General features: G+C 39.3%; 1 protein-coding gene across 1 annotated transcript; it reads right to left on the reverse strand.

Moving 5' to 3' along the window:
* Positions 1-741: 741 nt before the first annotated feature.
* On the reverse strand, positions 742-18,429 carry LOC149959836 (cytochrome P450 3A6-like). The gene is made up of 14 exons (XM_090166544.1): positions 18,323-18,429; positions 15,310-15,406; positions 15,194-15,246; positions 14,336-14,432; positions 14,142-14,270; positions 11,898-12,135; positions 10,579-10,721; positions 10,370-10,493; positions 8,867-8,948; positions 7,769-7,877; positions 7,010-7,098; positions 5,458-5,598; positions 5,227-5,392; positions 742-947 (listed from the first exon to the last, which is right to left on the reverse strand). Exons 1-14 carry the CDS (start codon positions 18,379-18,381, stop codon positions 870-872), a joined length of 1,605 nt encoding a protein of 534 aa, XP_090022670.1. The 5' UTR covers positions 18,382-18,429; the 3' UTR covers positions 742-869.
* Between the last annotated feature and the right edge of the window lie 3,009 nt (positions 18,430-21,438).

Genomic DNA, 21,438 nt, shown 5'->3' on the forward strand with positions numbered 1-21,438 from the left:
TATTATTAAATTGCTTGTGTAAGATTTCACCCACACTGATCCTCATGCACAATATTATTCGGTTTTCATAATTTCTGAGCCTCTGCCCAGGCTGAAATCAAAGATAATATAAACCTCGTACCCTAGATTCGAAATAACAGCCTCGCGCATAGTCAATAGCGTTTCCCACTTCCTACATTAGCTCCATACTTACCATGCCAACCAACTATAGATAAAACTACAACCAACTTTGGAAAACATTAGCTCCATACTTACCATGCCAACCAACTATAGATAAAACTACAACCAACTTTGGAAAACATTAGCTCCATACTTACCATGCCAACCAACTATAGATAAAACTACAACCAACTTTGGAAAACATTAGCTCCATACTTACCATGCCAACCAACTATAGATAAAACTACAACCAACTTTGGAAAACATTAGCTCCATACTTACCATGCCAACCAACTATAGATAAAACTGCCACCAACAGCACGTCATCAAAGTTGGCCATGATATGACTATGGCAGCGACCGATGGAGGCATAGTTTTCGGCGGTCACGTGCCGGAAGTGGGTAAACGTTTCGTTACAAAAACTTAAATCAGAAAGCTATCCGAATTCGAATCTAGGGTACGAAGTTCTATATCAATTTTGCTGAAATGAAGAATAAAGCCTGGAAAATAATTTAGTGAACTCTAGGTTCTTTCTGGCGCGACGGTTTGGCTATAGTTTTATCAAACTAATATATTATCATGTTTATTTGTCAAAGGAATATATTTTTATTTACCAAAATAATATATTTTCAAAATGATATGATACAACACATTTATAAAATTTAAAAAATCTTTAGTTGTATCTATCCTAAATTCATCCTATACCAATCCTATATCTTCTGAGCTTTAACAAACACTCCATTCTTCGGAGCTGATATCGCCACTTTAAAAACAATTTCGATATCTCCCTGTAAAAAATATATATATATAATTAAATTAATTATCAGAAGATGAAACGAACATTCGAGTAGACCAAGCCTCCCAATGTGAGAAGAATATTGAGAAAAACCTTTATCTGGTAAGTGCCTAAGATCTGAACTGCTCAAAATGGAGACAGCGAAAGCCAGGGTACGGTATCATACAAGGGCATATCCAGGGTTTTATTTGATTTCGGGGGGGAGTTGACCCCCAAACTCCAACCCTGAAATACGCCCTTGGTAGTAATACAGAGAGCCAGGACATTCTTGTGAAAGCGTTATATTTTAACGCGCGCGCTGCTTAATATTCCAATATTTAAAGGCTCGTTCAATTTCGCACGCGCCTCCTGAAAGAAAAACAAATGAACGCGTTATCAACTTAAACGCACTCTCGCCAGCTGAATTTTCTCACATAGGTAGCTTTTAGTTCTTTGATGAAAAAGAGATGGCGATGGAGTCTATCGCGACTCATGCTACGAGCTATTCCAATCTCACTTCAATGTTTATTGTGAAAGTCGAACCTTAGAGTAAAAGTATATGTGGGAAGGAATGAACGATATGCCACAAAGAGTTAGAAATCAGTCACTCCAGGGGGCTGAAAATCCTCTCTCCGCTACCTTTGGCTGTACAGCGTAGTTAGAGACACCTCCGCTACTCTCATTGCCGCTACTATCTAATGGAAAAAATTGAAATAAAATAAGTAGTCCCGAACTCGACGCTAACACCAATTTTGAGCTTGCGAGAGTGCGTTTAAGCCTTACAAATAAAACTAACATGAACACGTGACTATTTTATACAGTGACTCACGCGTATGCGCGTTGGGGGGAAATAAAAAAGAGAGCGGTATTTATTGAAGGGCCTATCCCTACGCAGTGTGCCAGAGACCCGAAATTTTTGAATAATTTCCAGGAAAGATAATGTGGAAATATTTTTACATACTTTGGTTCATTACACTGTACGATTTCCTATAATATAAGAACGGAAACACTGCGAACCCTGGTGGCGGAACAAGCTTCCGTGAAGGAATATAAAAAAAAACACCGAAGGTAATGGCATGGATAGTACACCATTAGATTAGTCAATTTGGACATTTTTAGCTTCTTAGGTATATTAAAACGCTCTGCACAGACGAAACAAGAGTGAAACAAGCCAGCCAAGGCCGTAATATTAGTTCCACATCAATGAGGTGAAATTAATTTTTCCCTAAGCCTTGGAGCGTGTCAAATGGTTAAGCATAGCGTCAGACGTAAGCTTCTTTATCTGTATTCTAAGTTTGAGCTCCGTATCTCAAATCCCATAGGAACTACGAAGAAAATTCGCATACGCTCACTAACCCTTGGCGCGGGCTAAAAGAGTTAAACATAGGGTCAGACTTCAGCTTCCTAACTGGTTTAAAAGTTTGAGCCCCGTATCTCATATCCAGTCCAAACTACGAAGAACATTCCTATAGGATCTATAAGCCTTGGCGCATGTTAATATAGCTAAGCATAGTGCCAAACGTAACCACCTTTACCTATATTCAAGGTTTAAGCCCCGTATCTCAAATCCAATAGGAACTAAGAAGAAAATTCGCGTACGCTCAATAAGCCTCGGCGCGTGTTGAAATGGTTAAGCATAGCGTCAGACTTCAGCTTCTTTATCTGTATTCTAAATTTGGGTCCCGTATCTCAAATCCAATAGAAACTAATCTATTAATAACGCATTATCCGCGAGATTTTTGGGAACTTTCGTACTCTGCGTAAATCAACGCTCAAAATCAGAAAAGGGGGCTGTTGCGTCCCCTGTTTTCCTGACTGAGCTGAAACGTGCACACAGTGTAGAGGTATAGCAGTAATAAAGATGAGAAATGAAACGGAATTTCAAGGTCAATCGGATCCAAAATTATAAGACTGCGTAATTGTTTTTAAATAGGGGGCAGTTGCGTCCCCTGTTTACCTGACAGAGCTGAAACGTGCACACAGTGTAGAAGTATAGCAGTAATATCAGAAAACTATAGAGGTATACACTGGGAATGTCTAAGGTTCCATTGGGACGGTGATGAAAGCGCGTCGAGAAAAAGGCGGGGCTTAACTACGTCAAGTGTTAGACGTAACACGACATTTCAAATTCATTGGAGGTTTGACGCGAAAAGAATGCGTCGTCATGGTAACAAATAGGCGATCTTCCCGCGCAAAATAGACTTATAAAACAATAGATTTAAAAACCTCAATTTGTTATCGTACTTAATATTTTAAAGTAATTATAATGTTCTTCGCGAAAGAAGTGTAGTGATACCTAATTTCAGGTATTTGTATGGTTATAAAAGAGATAATCAGGTAAGCAAATAATATAATAACCATGACTAGGCTTAATGACGAGTTTTCGTCGAATTAGGGTACCGAGGCGCGAGTTTTTATCGTGAGTTTTCCCGCTTTAAGACACGGCCGTAAAAATCTTCCTTAGACGTTCCAAGTGTATACCTATATAGTTTCCTGGTAATATAGATTAAAAATTAAACGGAATTTAAAAGTCAATCGGATACAAAATTATAAGACTGCGTATTTTTTAAAAATGTTTTCAGTGGGGGTCGGATGAAAGGGGCTGACAAATCGGCCCTAACTACTGTTTAACCTAGTTCCTCTATGGTTTAACCGCGGAACTTGGTTGTGCAGATAGAGACAAATCTATTCAATGAGAAGCCTACCACGGCCGCTAAACGGACTGTGCGTCGATGAACCATATCAAGAGCATGGATGTCACGGATCTTGTCGGGATTCCACACCGCGGAACAACATTCCAGGATAGGCATTGCTTGCGAATGAACAATGGGATAAATGCCGGCGGAAGAGTCTCAGTCTCCAGAGATCGCGACGCTTGGGAGGTTATTTTATCGACATGGGTGGGTGTAAGTGTAACACCGAGGTATTTTTGGGCAGTGACTTGCCGCAGCGGTGCTTAATGAGTGACGTGAGGGTCAGCACTGTGAATTTAGCCGTATTTAACGGAAGACGCCCAGTTTGACTACATTCCGGGATGGAAGTAAGGTCTTGTTGAAGAATTGAGACGTCGGGGGAGAGTAGATGGTACGCGAGAGCGCGACGTCATTGGTAAAGATATAAATTGGTGACACAACGCCATCGCATGTCGTTATTGTAGATGACGAACCGCAGGGGGACTCCAGAGGCAGCGTGGAGCCATTCCGATGTAGCCCCTGGAAGGACCACGGAGGTAGGCGCCGAGCCAAAAAAGGGTTTTGCCCTGGACTCCATACGAGTGAAGCTTGGCCTTCAGGAGATAGTGGGGGACCGAGTCGAAGGCCTTGGGAAAGTCAAGGAAAATGATGTCCAGCCACCCAGAAGATTCAAGACCAGAGGACTAGTCGTCAACGCAGCACTGTGTTTCGGTGCTGAATCCGCTGCGAATCCCATGCTGTTACGGGCGAATTAGATCATGGATGCTGAAATGGCTCGTAATAGCCGGGGCACCGACGTGCTCGTTGATCTTGAGGACTAGACAGAGCAAGGCAATGGGGTGGTATTCTGCTGGATCGGAATCTTCGGTTCCTTTAGGGACCGGGGTAACGTTGTCCAAGTCCGTGACGTAGGACAGTTGGAATATGGACGCCAGCGGTGCCGCTAGCAGGTCGGCACAGTGGTGGATAAGAGCCGACGGGACCACATCAGGCCCAGGAGCCTTGAAGGCCTTGGTTAGAAAGAGGAGTTTCTGGATACCATGTGCAAAATATGTGATCGGAGCCATCGCCGGGCCTTCGAAGGAAGGAGCGGGATAATGTCATACTCGTGACGGCAAGCAGAGTAGCTTTGGCAGTGGCGGATGCGAAAGTCTTGCCACCCGACCTGCGCTGGTAAAATTACCGGTGGTTAGTATAGAAAGGTCCACTGCAACTTGATCGAGATGATGAGTGCGAGTGGCTCGGAGAGCATATTTTTCGTTCAATCAAAAAGTTAAAAAACTAATTTTCGCGTTAAGCCTTGGCACTGGAAGTCAAGTTTCAAAACGTTGCTCTTTAATACAATTTTTGAGGGGCGTCATAATAATTAATGTCAGCCCAAATACAAGAACTTCGGTGTTAGAACGAGTCGGGATTTCGTAAATTCATTTTCTGTGTGAGTTGAAATGACAATGGATGCTTAAACATTCCATACATATATAATTTACTGGTAGAACCAGATAAATAACTTTAGTTAATTTCAGTGTTCTTAACATAAAATTCAATTGGTTACGAAAGCACATCTTAATTAGATGAAAAAAACATCTAATTTCAACTTACAGTTTCAGTTTTAGCACAGGGAAGCAACTTGTATTGCCGTAGTATTCGGGCGAGGGCTAATTTAGCTTCCACTTGGGCGAATCGCATCCCGATGCAGTTGCGGGGACCTTGCCCAAACGGCTGATAAGCCATTGAGTTTATTTTGCCCCGGTTCTCTGGGGCGAATCTAAAAGGAACAAATGTAACTTTGGAGAAAGCTCTTCTAAAAGAAATAAACAACGAAAGACTGACCTTTCGGGAATAAATTGATCTGGTTCGCTCCACAACTCGGGATCTCTGTGTAGAAGTTCCGCTGGGACGATCACACTGACGTCTTTGGGGATTCGAACGCTGCCGTATGAAATATTCTTTTTGGAAAATCTTGATACGAATCTGAAAAGTAAGTATAAGAAATTATACAATGAACATAACAGCTGGGGAATTAACGAAATGGTAGTATAACTTGAGGTTCAGTTATTGTTTCATTATATCGATTAGTAGAATGGCCGCCATTTTGGGGGAAAAAGGTTTATCTACAGGAAAAATCGAGGGTGATGCATAAGAGAGTATACAGAAATTTAAGATGTTCTTAGGTGGCTCAACGAATTTCACGTTTTGTTTAACTTTTTTCCACTAGGAGGGCGGTTGATTGACCTTTAGAATGAGAAGACTGTAGGAGTTTCTATTCCTACAATCTTATGTAGAATTCCGACGCCTGAGCTTAGACGGAGATAGATTCGTTCAAAGAAAACCCTGTGTAAACTTGAGAAAAACTCCTATCTTACGATAAATGAATGTAGATTTGGCGGAGTGTAAAATGGTAATTTAAAATTGAAATATGTCCACCACCAAGTACAACCTCCCAAATTTTAAAGCATTTTATATTGCTCTTAATGGCATACTTAAGAGTGTGTTTGTGGGTATAGAGATATAGTACGCTAGTGGCCATTTGGTTCCAACCATTACTGGTCACCTTGCTATCGCAGTTGTTTAAAAGTTGGCAGTTATAATGGTACAGTAAGTAACAGACTTGTAAATAGTGACTATTTTCACGAGGGTGCTCTGGACGCAGACCCCTCAATCTGTTGATTTTCTTTAGGAGTCCAGGACTCCCTCATATATCTGATTTTTTAAATTACCCCGTTTTCTTCATTTCCCAATTAAGATTTTAAATTCAACTAACATCAACTTTTTAACGGTATTTACGGTTTAATTTTAGGGGAGCTCAGCGGACTCTTTACCCGCTTTTGGAAATTTTTTATCAGTAGTACAGCGAAATTTTCAAGGAATTTTGGTCTGCCAAGAAAAATAGGTATTTCCATAAAATAAGCTACGCTTGCTGAACTGTCTTGTTGTTATGTAGCTCATTCGTCACGAAATACGAAGAAGTTCAATTCATTCTATACTTAAAAACAGGGAGCCTCGTCAAATTAACCTTTATATAATTTCATAGTTATACGTCATCGATACGTTATCCGTGACGCATCAGAAGCATCAAAACAAGAATGCCAATGTTACTTTACAGAAAGGCCTACTAACAGATAAATAATATGAAGTGTTTCGCATTCATATATTCATATTCAAAACCTAGTCAAACCTTCACCCCTTCAAACTCAAAAGGGAGAAAGCTCTCTAGCAGAAGCAGTTCCAGGATGATAGGAGGAATATACCAAGATCACCACCTACAATCACTGCTAGGTGAGCGAGGATAGCGGAGATAGTGAGAGTGCAGTACGATTGATATATTTTAACCTCTTTTGAAATTAGGTACTAAGACAGTATAAATAGAAGGAAATTAACTTACGTGGTAACAGGGGGATAGTATCGCAGTACCTCCGAGAACACCATGTCCATGTATTTTAGTTTACTTAAACTGATATAGTCTATTTTACCCTGAAATAGTTCATAAGATAATTTTATTGATTTATATAATTGATTTTCGTATAAATTATAATTCTTGACGGTGGTTCGACATTTTTTAACCACTCCTAAGGTCAATCATGATTGCAATTTTATATCGCCGAGGCTTAGAAGAGGGGGGGATTACGATAGAGGACAAAGCACCTTATTTTCTTCAAAGTCGTCTGCTCCTACATCATGTCGTGGACGTTTTCTAACTATTATATGTGTAATAATTATTTTTATATTTTTATGGAATTTTTTAATTTGTATTACGAGTGAATACCAATAAATTATTTCGAAAAATTTAATTGAAGTAGTAGTAGACGACTTTAAAGAAAATATGATACTTTGCCCTCTTTCGTATTTCCCCCCTTTTCAGCGTCACCTGTTAACCGAATGTCGTGCTTTTGCTAAGCCTTAATATGTCAAACACTTGTACTTCGTACAGGTGAAAAGTTTCTATTATTTCAAGTAATTACTTGCAGGTCATGTCTCTCGGATATATTACTTATTAGCAATTTTCTTGTAGATGTTTTAATGAAGCGTCTATAGCCTTTCAAGGTTTTTGGGGAGCCTGATTAGTCTTTTACACATCTTACATTGTAAAAAATTAAAGATATCCCAAAACCATCGCTAAATTAAAAGCAAAAAAACTATTTACGTCTTCCTCTTCGACTCGAAGTATTTCCTGTCGAATCCTTTCTTGAATTTCAGGATTATTAACCAAGACGTGCGCTGTGAACCCTAACGCCGTGCTTGTCGTTTCGTAACTAAAAAGAGAGTCCCAGTCAAAAATGCAACGTTTTACGCATTGTAGTGCATTTATTCACTAGTTTCCTCTACTTCTCATACACTGGCGTTTGATTTACCACCAATCGTATTCTGGAAACCAGCACGTGAATCTGGTTAAATTCAAACACCAGGGTGTACCTTTAAAGCCAGGCGCCCACTGCCAGGGTTGTTTTAACCTTTCCGTAGGCCTTAGGCAAAAATCTCTCAATTACCGTCTTTTCGGAGCTTCGTAGGCCCTATTATATGGAATCGTAGGACCTTATGTCTCCTAAAAGTTTCGTAGGCCCTAGGCACTTTGTATAATCTGCCTTATGGATAAGGCGGCCCTGCTCACTGCTCTTCGTAACGTCTCCGTCCTACCATTCACAAGCCTTTGCTTCGTAACCGAGACAATGCCTTGTGGAAGGCAGGACGAATACGAAACTGAGAGCCAGTGGGCGCCTAACCTAACTACGCCATGAAGGTATATATTGCCGGATTATATTGCGATTTTAGTTTTCGTTCCATTTTTGGTTTATATTACTAATTATTACTTGGTGACTTCATTACTTTTGATCTCTTGAAAACGTGTTGAGGGAACTTGAAGGAGATTAGAGTGTAGACAATAAAGCTACGTCTGAATTCTAACATGTTTCCTTTACACTTTTATAACACTGTTTTACGCGCGTATTTCCCACACCAACAATAAACGATAATATAAAGTGGGTTGAAATTTTTAACTGTCGCTGATTCCTTAAATCTGGACCCTATCTAAGGAAGGGATACCGGATTGGTTGATGTTTGGTTACTGGAGGACTGGAGACTGGAGGCCCAACCTGGATTTTTTGGGGAAAGTAGCTTATTGCTAGAGCTTGAAGATGGGGGGGGGGGGGGGGGGTGGATTGGGAGCAAAGCTGAAAATTGTCTCGACATTGTCATTCTTCCCCAATCTAACATTCTTGTTAGAGCATCATTTTTGCTGTCTTACCCCGCGAAGACGAAGAGAATTGTGTTGGATGCAACTTCGCTAGTGTTGAGAGCATAGCTCGACGACTTCTTTTTTGCGTCACCTTCAAAACAAAATTATTACAATTCCTCAGTAAGAAAACTAGTGTTGGGAAAGAAAATGTCTATGCAGATAGTATTAGTTTTCGGTTTCCAGAAAACCATAACAATTACCACCTCTAAAAACCACCAAGCAAGCGTCGAAAATGTCAAAAGCCATAGGAGGAAGTGGAACTCCTTTGTGCATAAGCAAAGGCTTAAGTCAAATTTTTGACGATCACCCGTTATTAAGAGGTAGGTGTTCAAAATCTGTACCTCCTAGTGGCTACGTCATCAACTACGTATTTACCCAAATGAATGTCGCGCGTTGCATGATGAATGCGCAGAAGGCGTGCGCGAACGTTTTTAAACTTAGAACCAGGCGAGAGAAATCTCCGCCGCGAGCCCTTAGCACCGTAGCCAAGGCTTAGTCACAATTATGTCACTTTCAAACTTAAAATTAACACTTATCGTAGCAAAAGATTCATCAGAACCTAAAACTGGCTTTTAGGAATAAGAGAACTGGTTTCTGAGGTATTTATTTTTCAAACGTGAGATTTAGACGCGTTTTGTGTGGCATTTATCAACCAGCGCCGTAACCAGCCTTAAAATTTGAGTAGGGCACTAGTAGCAGGGCCGTGTTAACCTTTCCGTAGGCCTTAGGCAAAAATCTCTCATTGACTGACTTTTCGGACCTTCGTAGGCCCTATTACATAGAATCGTAGGCCCTTATATCTCCTTAAATTTTAGTAGGCCCTAGGCACTTTCCCTAGTCTGCCTTATGGATAAGGCAGCCCTGACTAGTAGGGCACTGTTTTTAGTGGCGAAGTATGAGCGAGCGAGGCGCTCCGCAATGCATATTTTTAAATTGATGAAATTTAGAATGTTAATCTGTCGTCCAATGCTCAATGGGCAATCGAGCAGAGAATGTAACGATTGACGGGCGGCCCGTTTGTGTTAGATTGACTGCAAGTTTGCACGCGGAACGAGCGCCATGATCAGGTGTCACGACGAACTTGGACGAAGAGAGATTTATAGACTATGGTTGCGATGGTTCGACAAATATTTAACATTTATAGATATTCATATTTTTATAAATTTATTTGTTTATATTTCTAATTGCTAATTGTTTTTTGAACGAAAAAATTAAATTTTATTATATTAAAATAAAAATGCGTTCAACTGAAAAACTTTAATGATCACCAAAATATCTGGGTAGGGCACTTTCCTCAGATTTCAATTTCATCTCAAAATTCTAGGTAGAAATTTGGAAAACGAAGATGTCACTACTGCCCTATCGTCGTACGTTCATTTTCTTTTATCCAGGACAACGCCGTTAACATGGGCTCCTATGGTAGACCTTTTCTTATGGGGACGTTATGATAGGCTTATGATAGAGGTTATATTTTCTTTAACAGGCATTTTTTATTTAACCCAGTGTAATCACCGGCAATAGTGGACTGTTTCACTTCTGATTCGTATCCGGCAGTCAGGGATTCTCCCGTCACGTTTTTCATGTCGCCTGAGAGTTCCGCGTCAATCATCAGCTGAAGCATGTCTTCACGGCGGTTCTGGAAAAAATTATTAGACAGTACCGTTATACAGAGGTTAAGTGACCCCAGCATTTCAGCAGGAACGTCTAGAATATAAACTCACCTTGGGATCAGATTTTCTCAAACGAACCATGTCAATACATTGAGACAACATAGCGCGAACGTGGCTGATAGCCAACAATGATTCTAACACCGCCGTCATCTTCCTCATGGGGCCCAGCAAGAAGTGAATCTCAGGGAAACATACTAGAAATATTTTGATGGGTTAAAATAATGTTATCCATGGAAGTTTCCAAGGAAACACTCGCTTCGTTCCAAAATTGAATTAGTGCGGTATAAAGTAGGACGTTTGATAGTGGGATTTAACGAATTTTATGTTGATATCGACCAGGATCGCGGTTGATGGATTTAGTGATTGGTCTTTAGCAGTGTCAATTTAGACTTTTCAGTTTACATGGAGCCCCGTTGCGGTCAAAGAGAAAGCTACACAAACTGCTGCATTTTCGCCTGGTATTGTGTTGTTGTAAATTGTAATGGCAAATTGTCTGTTCTGCAAACGAAAAGCCAACAGTTTGTAAGCTTCTCTAACCACCATTCCCCATTATGTTACGTATGTCACCATCTTAAGCACAGGTCGGACTAGTGCGCTGTAATATATCTACATACATTTGTATTTCGTGCATAAGCAAGCATATCGCGTCAGTTAAGGGATCGGACGTCAAGGCAGTCACTTGACTGTAGAAACAATATACTTAAAACTCCAACTTTTGTAATTTTAAATATAGTTATTAAATGATTTAAAATAGTAGCTGTTCAATAACTCAACCCTTGACACAACATGCACCTTTCCCACGGGTTTCCTCCGAGCTTAGTAGCCAAGATAATTTGTTCAAGGAAGTCACTGCGTATCATACTCCAATCAGGAATCAAAATTACACCTAATTTTTCAAGACGCTTTATACTGCCTAAGCGTAATAAGCCACTGTTGTCAGAAATTTTACTTTTAAATTAGTGAACGCTTATTTTAATTTTATTTAGATAAGAATTAAGTGGTTATTACCTGCAGCGCAAGTCATAACCGAGGACAGGACCCAAGGGAGTGGGTTTGGTAGTTCAAGTCCCCAAAATGAACCCTGGGAGTGCAAACAGTAAATGGATCTTAGGTCAAAAAAAGAATGCATAGTTCAAACCCCACCCGAAATAAACTTCTGGATACGCCCTTGGACATGACAAAAATAAATTTCCAATCTAAGAATTTTAAAAGCGAGATTAACATTGGCGTGGAATTATTGAATATTTTGTCTTTCAATTTCGTAACCCAATTACGACTCATAAAACTTAACTATTTTCATAAATGCAAAACAGTAATATATTTTAAAACATATCGGATTTTCCCTCAAACGGTGAAATTGTGGCACTTACAGGATACCAGGGTGAGATATGGTGATGATCCGTCTCCGAGAAGTTCTTTGACTCCGAGCAGAAATGGGTCCTCCGGATTGGATTGGACATTGGTCTCCGTGCCGAAAGCGGTTCTCGAAATGACGTCCAACGTCAACCCTTTGAACATTTCGTAAATGTCGAAACCGGAATCCTTTTCGATTTGAGCGTCAATTTTGCTCAGAAGGCAATCTACGGCTTTGTCCATGTGAGGTATCATCTGTAAGATTATTTATTTATTTGTATTTAAGTATGCCCCTCCCCTCTAACTGACAATCAATCTTATTGGTTCCCGAAAACGTGCGACTGGAGACTCAAGGCATCAACTGCCTACGCAGAATAAGCAGTGGTGTAGTCGGGCCAGGGCGGGGCAGGGCGTCGCCCCGGTGCTTTTTTCAAAGGCAGGGCTCCGCCCCGCCTTGGTTTTTCCATTTTGCCAGGGCGCGCCCTGCCTCTTTTTTTCAACTTTCCAGGGCACGCCTTATTTCTATTTCATAAATCATTTTTCTCGAATAAAGGGTGTGTGACTTTATGATAAATTTTGCCCGCAGAAAAATACCATAGCAATTTCAAATCGTTACCTAGGTACGGCCAACTTCGATCACGCTAAAAATCGAAGTTGGACCTACATTTATAGCAGCCGGTACAGCTAACTTCGGTTACGCGCCAAATCGAAGTTGGCCGTACCCAGGTAGCGCCCCGGTTCTTTTTATTTTAGGACTACATCACTGAGTATAAGGTAGTCGTAGCTTTGCGAAAGACAAAAGCTCTAGCGCGCTTGATGCATGGACAAACTACTAGTTTGCCCATGCTTGATGTATGCATTGGTCATCAGTTGACTTTAAGTGACTAGCTACTGTTAAACTTAGTTACACATTTAATTGTGCTTTTCAAAATCTAACCGGCTTCGTCACTGGTTAGAAAGCTCGATGTTCTAATAGGCCGATAAAAATATTATACTACGAGGAGACTTCCCATCAGTACTTCCCCCGCGTAAACCCGCGAAGAAGAAGATTTCTCTGATTGGTCGGAATTTACGGCCAACTTCGACGATTTTTTTGGCAGTCTAACGAATTCGCAATTCGCGAATCAGCAAGTTTGAAGCGACGGATTCTCCAAAGAAAAGGTTTGTTAATGTTTTTGATAAATGTAAATTAAATAGCATCTAAATAAAACAGCGAACAGATCCTCCAATTCCAATTAGACGATTCATTTGATATTTTTAACTTATAATTTACGTGTTAATCATAAGAAACGTTCGCGTAAGGCCACGATTCTTGCTAAGGCTTATGTTTCCCACAAAATACTGCAGCAGACGAAATTGGTTTTTAACTTTTTTTATAGTTTTGATATCTGCACATAGATGGCGCTGCTGTTGAACATACGTCACAGCCTAACTTTCCCTTCCTACCCCCTTTCCGAAATCCTCTAGTAGCGACGGAAAGAGAACAACTTAGGCGAAATATTTTTATCGGCCTATTCAGAGGTTTAAGACACTATTGTCCTATTCACACGAGCCATCATTTTTACAAAACCAAATTGCTCCAAGCTTTAAAGAACAGTCGGTTTTTCTGACCGAGGTGCACTTTCGAATATTTAAAGCGGAACGGTCAAGCTTTAACCAGTTAGATAGCCCTATAGCCAATTAAAAACTAAAATTTATGGCGAAAACCGCATCAAAAAATATTGAGTGATTAATTTTTAATAAAATAAAGAAATTTCGGGAAATCGAAAAGCGCGCGTCCGCCGCGACACCTGGTGAGAAGTCGGTGAGACAGAAAAACAACGTAAAAGCGCGCGCTGCTGAAGACGCAAAAATTTGTTTTGCACGCGCGCGCGTTTCAGTTATAAGAGACTTAAGCCTAAATTGCGCGATTGTAAAAGTTAGGATAGTTCGCAAATCGCTAATACGGGGATAGGGGCGCTGGCGGCAGCCCCTAAGATGGCGGCTAAAATTCAAACCCCAACACCTGGCGTTATTTTTCGTTTCAACTTTTTGGGCCAAAAGCTATTTATTCAAGACAAAAAAGGTACGTGTTAGTATATTGAACGTCTTGTTAATCTTTTGATACGGAAATAAGGCCATATTTGGAAAAGCTTGGCCGTTCCCCTTTAAATTTAATAGTTTTGGTTTTACAAAACTAAATGATAATATTAATATTAAATTAACATGCTCAATAATAACAGTGATTAAACTTAAATTTATCAACTTATATATCGTTTTACCTGCTTCATTTTGCCACTAGTAAACGTCGGGGTGAGAATAGCTCGTTGATGTTTCCAGATGTCATCGATTTCGTTGATGACGTGGTGGCTCAAAGCGCCATCAGCGAATACTCCGCCCGGAACCAGCCTCTGCAAAATTTCATTTAAAATATTACGAATCGATTCAACGCGATTTCTTCGACATATTTTCATACGGGTCTGTTAATGAAGGACTGGAAGTCCTTTATTTGGACTTGTTTGATCACTTCGGTGTCCATCACAACTAAAAACGGATTGGCTCCCAAAAAATATCTACGATTAAAAAAAATACAGCCATTGATATTTATATTCTTGGCCTTAGCCAAAGGAAATGAAGCGGAAATAAAGGATCCGAATACAGGGCCGGGGCTAAGGCCACGAGCAGCTGCAGATGACTAAGGTCACTAGGCCTTGTAGAAATTGATATGGGAGGAAGATATAGGTAGTTTTCCTACTGCATTTTGAAAATATAGTTGAACGAGCAAAGTCGAGTAATAAACTGTACTAATTTATGTATAAAGTGTCGCTATGGTCAGTTGCTCCGGACATTTCTGTAACGGAGGAGTGACAGTGACCGCGATTCGGCGAAGCGATCGTACGCTGAAAATGCGATCAAAACTACGATCTCGGGAAAAAAATTATCTTTCCGCCTACGATTCTTATGGTTTTAAATACTATCCAAATCGAAACTACGTACGATAATTCGGTATCTGTCATGAAACTCTGATCGACCAATATTTATCTTTGACAAGGCTGTCGCCGATAACAACGGGACGGGATAGTGCGCGACTTCTATGGCCGGCCTGGTTCCTAGCGTTCCTACGTCACTTAAGTATTAGTATTGTTACGCGCCAATGAATTTGATATGTGTTTTCCTGGGTTCGTGCAACCCTGCTGCAGAGTCTAGTTCGGAGTTCCCAGCCCGACCGAAACCCTCCAGTATGTGAAATATGGGATTCTGAGAACTTCGGTTCATTTACCTCTGATACTAGTGCATTAAAAAATTTAAAAACTACGGGTTTTTGCGTAGTTACCCAAATTGTTTTCCGTATTTGCTTCTCCATTGCTTCAACGCTTCCGGGAGGCTCTGAAACGCAAAAGAGGTTTATTTCGGCTGAATTGAAAGTGAGTAATTCAGTGCGCATTTTACCTTTTGGTTGATCTCGGGCAGGTTCCCCCAGATCAAGTTGGGCGCGGGCCCAGGGATCCCATTCTTACGAAACACGTCGATTCTCCTTTTTCTTTTGCTGCTTTCATAATGCGTTTTAGTATGATCAGGAGTTAATAATATATATCTTACGGGAGCACTATTCATCATCTCATACCCCTCGAAAACGTGTGAATGCACACTAAAATGCTAGCTACATTCCTACAAGTATGTTGTGATTTTCTAAGAGTGATAATATATGCTTTGTTAATGAATTACATAACCATATGAAGAATCACTCTATTTGCGTAACCTTTTATCAGATGGAAATTTTTATATTTTAAAACCCTTTGCTTAAATTTGAACCTTAAAACCGTAATAGTAAATTCATTGATAAAATATTAAATTATAATATATTTTATTGGCCCATGCTTGAGACCAGCCCTAAAGTTTTATAACTTTTGTGATATCTTACACAGACTACGTTTTCATGGAGGTAGTAAATTCTTGTTTGGTGTAAACCGAATTTCGAAATCCGTGCTATACATTGCATGAAAACGGTTGTGTTACACTGTTAAAAAAATGTTCTTATTTGAACAAATCGCCGTTCAGAAGGTTGTCCCTGTAACAGAACGCCATTTTGTTCTAATATGAACAAAAAATATTCGTTCGATAAAGAACGATGGTTGATGGTTCAATATTGAACTTAGATGTTCTATATCGAACAAACCTTCTTTGTTCAAATTAGAACGTTTTGTCGTTCGCGGTGGAACACTTTGTCGTTCGCCGTGGATCATTTTCTCGTTCGACTTGGAATGCTTTATCGTTATTGCTTTCTAAATTATAGCTCATGTCTCCTGCCGGCAGTTCATCATGCTAAATTAATAAAACTAGATAATTTGAATTTAGTTCCAACCTCAAGTTTCCTCAACTACAACCATCTTATTAAGCTTAAAATATCTACCACGTAAGTGATATTTGTAAAACAAATAAAACCTTTTTCATAGCGCAAAAGTTATTTCATTCTAATCCCAGCCTAAAGGCCGAGAACTGGTAACAAACGATGTTAGAATTTATTTCTATGCTGAAAACGTCAAACCAAATTGCAGTTTATTACGAAATATTTTCTGTAAATTTTAATTCTGGAACTTGGGCAATTACATTTCCGAATTAATTTCGTCTACCTTGCCAATCAAATAAAAATATACTTTAAAAAAACGGTGCGTGTCCTATAAATTCAGACCTTTCACAACCCTTTTTCGTTTTCCACTTCGTCGCTAGTGAAGGAGCTACGCTCTAACAATGAAATTGAATCTTCGGTAAATTTCCAAACACACTGTACATACAACTACATAAACAACTTCATTACAACATGTTCTTACTCACCCTGGAAATAAATAACTGCGAGTAATAGTTTAATCAACCAGTACACTAACTTAAAACAACATAATAATGCACGAAAAAACTACCTATAACAAAGCGCACTCTATACCACTCATTTATTACTATATGGATGTTATACTTGTTTGTTACTTTTGGCCATACGAAGTTTTCCGCAAAATAGTGTCACACTTATTTGTTACTTTTGGCCTTACGACGTTTTCCGCAAAATACTGTCACACTTATTTGTTACTTTTGGTCATACGTTGAAAGTGTCACGCTTATATGTTAGTACATGTACATGAAGACGATACAAAGAAACCATATAGGATTGTGTGTAAGACCTGTTCTAAGGGGAACGATCTCCTAGCTATTGGAACGAATCTATTCTATTGTGTAGTTTACAAGCCTTCCTCCAGAGGGCGAAAGAGCATTCGTTCTTATTTGAACGAAATAAAATATCTTGAACACACCGTTCTCTGTTACATACCTTTAGAACGCTATCGTTCATTTTTGAACAGACTGTTCTAAGTTGAACGTCTTCTGAAGGAATTTTTTTTTAACAGTGTAGAGTTAACACGTGTTTTCTCTAACACGGGTAATGGACCCGTATTTTCTCCAGGCCCGTACATTGGGGGGCGCCAGGGGATGCTCAGCGCCCCCAAATGAGTACTTGAGCATCCCCAATTTACTAATTTCATAGGTGGGGAGATAAAAATGACTCAAGGCATTGGCACCCCCTAAAATAATTTAAGCGCCCCCGAGTTTTGGCGGCTGTGTACGGACCTGATTTTCTCAGAAAATCCGATTTTTCTAAGAATATCGAACATGGGTTTGATATGCTGGGGTTTGTTTAAGTTGGTAATGTCGGGTTGTTTATTGAACGGGACGAAACGAAAACGTTTCGTTTTGATCCATTCCTTCATGGAATACACTAGAAAGGGTTTTTCGGTTACATTATTTATTTCGACTAGAAATAGAGCTAGAACTGTTTTAAACACGATAGTCGTATTCATTTTCGGTCTTTCTGCACAAGAAGAGCCGGACGTCAGAGCCCAATAGATTTTGCAGAGATCGAAACTAGTCTAAAAATTCTAAACAGTGGTTTTTTGTTGTCAAGGTTGAAAGTGGACGTCATGAAAACGGCTCAAAACATGTTACCGAAAAGGCTCACGTGTCCGAATTCAGTGTTTCCTACCTCCATGAAAACGTAGCGATTGTTTTCAAACATTTATGGAATAAACTATAAAATATCTCTAAATCTAAAATATCTGATCGGTCCTTACTTAGCCCCTCCCTTAAATCTGCCTTTAAACTGCTTTGGTAAAAGCATTTTTTTTTAAATATTTATGGTGGATCAACGAATTTCAAATTTCTGCCACCAGGTTTAACTGAAGCTTCAGGTGATTGACGCTAGTTACGTTAAACACATGACGTAGTGCGTTTTGCCGACGATTTTTCGATTTAGTTCGTACTATCTTTATCGTTTCATCGAAACAAAATAAGCCTAATCTAATCGAAAAATTAACAGTAATATACAGTAAACATATTTTTAAATGTAATTACATTGTTCTACTACCATTGAATACCTCTACAGTCATTACAGAGTTTAAGACGACCAAAATTATGCACTTACATGAGCCACAGTGAAAGCAAACAAATTAAAACAGCAACCGGTATTATAAGCAAGTCCATCTTCGTTCCGGGCTTCAGGCCAACACACAACGAAGGACAGATACGTCGAGGATTACGTACATTTTTCGAATTAGGTTTATCGCCAAAAATAGTGATTGTTGTTATCAATGTAAGTAGATAAAATTAATTGTAATAACGTTCCAAATTATATTCGTTGTATAGAGATCCTTCAAGGACTTGCTTTTTTTTATCTATAGAGTAGTAGCACTCCGTAGCTTTGGCCATGGCCGCCAATGTGGGCGCAAATTTTTTATGAATAGGAAAAAGCATGGGTTACGTCGTGTGACGTAGCACTGCCATTACTCTATATAAAGAACATTTTTGGTCTGTTTGCCTCTGGGATCCAGACAATCATCAAACTCTTCAGAAAAAAGATTTTCGAAATCTAAAAATTCCCTAGGCAAAAGTCAGTCCTAAATCCACGAACGTATTCATTGCTTCAATTCTTAACCGATTCCACATTTATGGCTTCAATTCTTAACCGATTCCACATTTATGGCTTCAATTCTTAACCGATTCCACATTTATGGCTTCAATTCTTAACCGATTCCACATTTATGGCTTCAATTCTTAACCGATTCCACATTTATGGCTTCAATTCTTAACCGATTCCACATTTATGGCTTCAATTCTTAACCGATTCCACGTTTATGGCTTCAATTCTTATCCGATTTTAATCAACCCAATTAAGGATATAATACCTATATCCATTGACTATAAATACTTCAACGAACGGCTGTCTCTCGTGCTAACGAAAGTTAATACTTGTTATTATCAGGTATCTGTTGGGTGGTGTAGGTCATCTCCCCGACGTCATTATTTCTGGCGGTTGAAAATATCGTAAGTGCGTAACTAGATTTTTCTCTAATAACTGGATTTACAAGTAATTTAAAAGTGTTCATTACCTCTTTTAAACGTATAAAAAGTTTTTATCATAGATTACTGGAGTATTCCTGATTTGTGAAAAGACTTCAAAACTTCAAGGTATATTTAACGTTTTTACCCACACCAAGAATGTATTTATTTATACTCAGGGAGAATGAATATGTCGAGACTATCGACGGACACGTTGAGGCCCTAACCCCCTCACGCTAAGGGGGGGGGGGAAGGAGGCGGTCTTATTTTTTGCGTTCTCGCTGCAGCATTAATCGCGTCGAAAAACGTAATTTTTAAGAACCAATGAGATTGCAGTATTATTTGATTTTATTAAAGCGGAGGAGCATAACGGGGGCCCCAACGGGTGGAAATAGAGAAACGCTAAAAATAATCTCGACATATTAATTCTCCCTGAGTATAAATAAATACATTCTTGCCCACACGTACAGTGTAGCCGATGCCGCCGCTGCCGTATTCCACATATCTCTCCAAGAATTAGGTCTAGAAGAGTCAGTGATATATTAGTCGAAAGCATATGGCATACCCTCGGTAGCCCGTTAAAAAAATTGGCATCGGAGAGCAATAAGTTAATAATTTTCCCATTTTCGTGGTTTTTGACGATTTTGGCCTTAAAAGTTAATTTGTTTTTAAATTAAGAGCGACTTGGTTGAATATTATATTTTTAGTTAGTACTGATAATTTCTGCGGTTTCATTTAGAAATTTTAATTTTAAGTGAGATTTCTGACCAATTCGCGGGACCTCATAACCCGCGTACGCACTATTGTGATATTTGAATTTCGTACCAATTGATACAGGCGCCATCTAACTCCAAAAAACAGGGCTACCTTATTTCCAAAATCAGGTAACTCGAAAAATTCATTTTCGATAAAATTCCTCTTGGGTTTATTACCAGTGGCGGCGCTAGGGGGTAGGCCAGGTAGGCCACTGCCTACCTTAAAATTTTGAGGGGCCCCAAAATCACCCTATAAGGGGCCCCAACCCCAGTAGCACACGTAATCCGTTTTTTGGTCGGATTAGGGTCGGACAGTCGGTTGAGAGTCCGAGTCCTATTTTGGGCGTCATACCATGGAAGAAAGATAAGGAAGGTCAACTCTGCCTTTGAGGTGTGTAAGTTAATTTTTGAAACGCGACGGTATCGCCACCTATATATTTTGCGGAAAAACTTCCTGTTTTTATTTATTTTCGTAATGGCGGCTAAAAGTGGCGGTATTGAGGAATTAAATGTAAATTTAAAAACCTGGGCATACTATGGTGGTAGAGTTTGCTCTTACAGAAATTGTACAAATGCCCAAGGTAGAAAAAAGGATGGAGTTAGTTTTTTTGGATTTCCTAAGGATGCTAAAAGGTTATAATATATTTTTGCTAAGCCTAACTCTGGCACACTTAACTAACTCTTATATTTAAATAGATGTGAACTTTGGTTAAAACATGCAGGGAGAGAAGATTTGTTAGGAAAGGAAGAATATATCTTTAAAAAGCAATGGAAGTTATGCAGTGAACATTTTCCAGCTAGCCAGTTTTACAATCTAAACAGGTAATTACACTGCTTACTTTTGTTTAAAATAACATAGCCTAATGAACTTAAGTTTATAGATCAACCGTAAGCTGCCAAATGAAGCCCAAAATACTGCAAACTTAATTTTAGAGTTTGACCAGATGTTTGACTGCTTGAATTCTAGTCGTAAATATGATGTAAAAGAATATAGATCAGCAATAACCAAAACATCCAAACACATTGACTATCTTCGAGAAAAAATAATATCTCTACAACACCCAAGAGAAATTCAACCACCATTCGATCACCCTGTTCATCTACTCTAAAGCGCAGACTTCTATATTCTCCAACTAGGAGCAAGAAAACTAACCTGGACATAAGTGCAAATAATATCTCTATGATTTCCGAGCCAAATATATAGCTACATGAGTCAAGGACTGCTCCCGCTTCAGGCTTCATTCACAGCAGAATTTTTCGAAAGAATGAATGACTTATTTGACTTAGTTAATTCAAGATGTGTTAAATTTAACAAAAATGTTCCATGTAAGGGTCCCATGACTGCAAAGTCACCACACATGGAGATATTCGAAGACATGGCCCAATGGTTAAAATTGTGGAGATTTCCAGGTTGTAAGTTTTCTACAGTTCCATGTTTAGAAGGTTG

This window comes from Leiobunum rupestre, chromosome 2, assembly GCF_980474605.1.
Source record: "Leiobunum rupestre chromosome 2, qqLeiRupe1.1.hap1, whole genome shotgun sequence".
NCBI classification, from domain to species: Eukaryota; Metazoa; Arthropoda; class Arachnida; order Opiliones; family Sclerosomatidae; genus Leiobunum; species Leiobunum rupestre.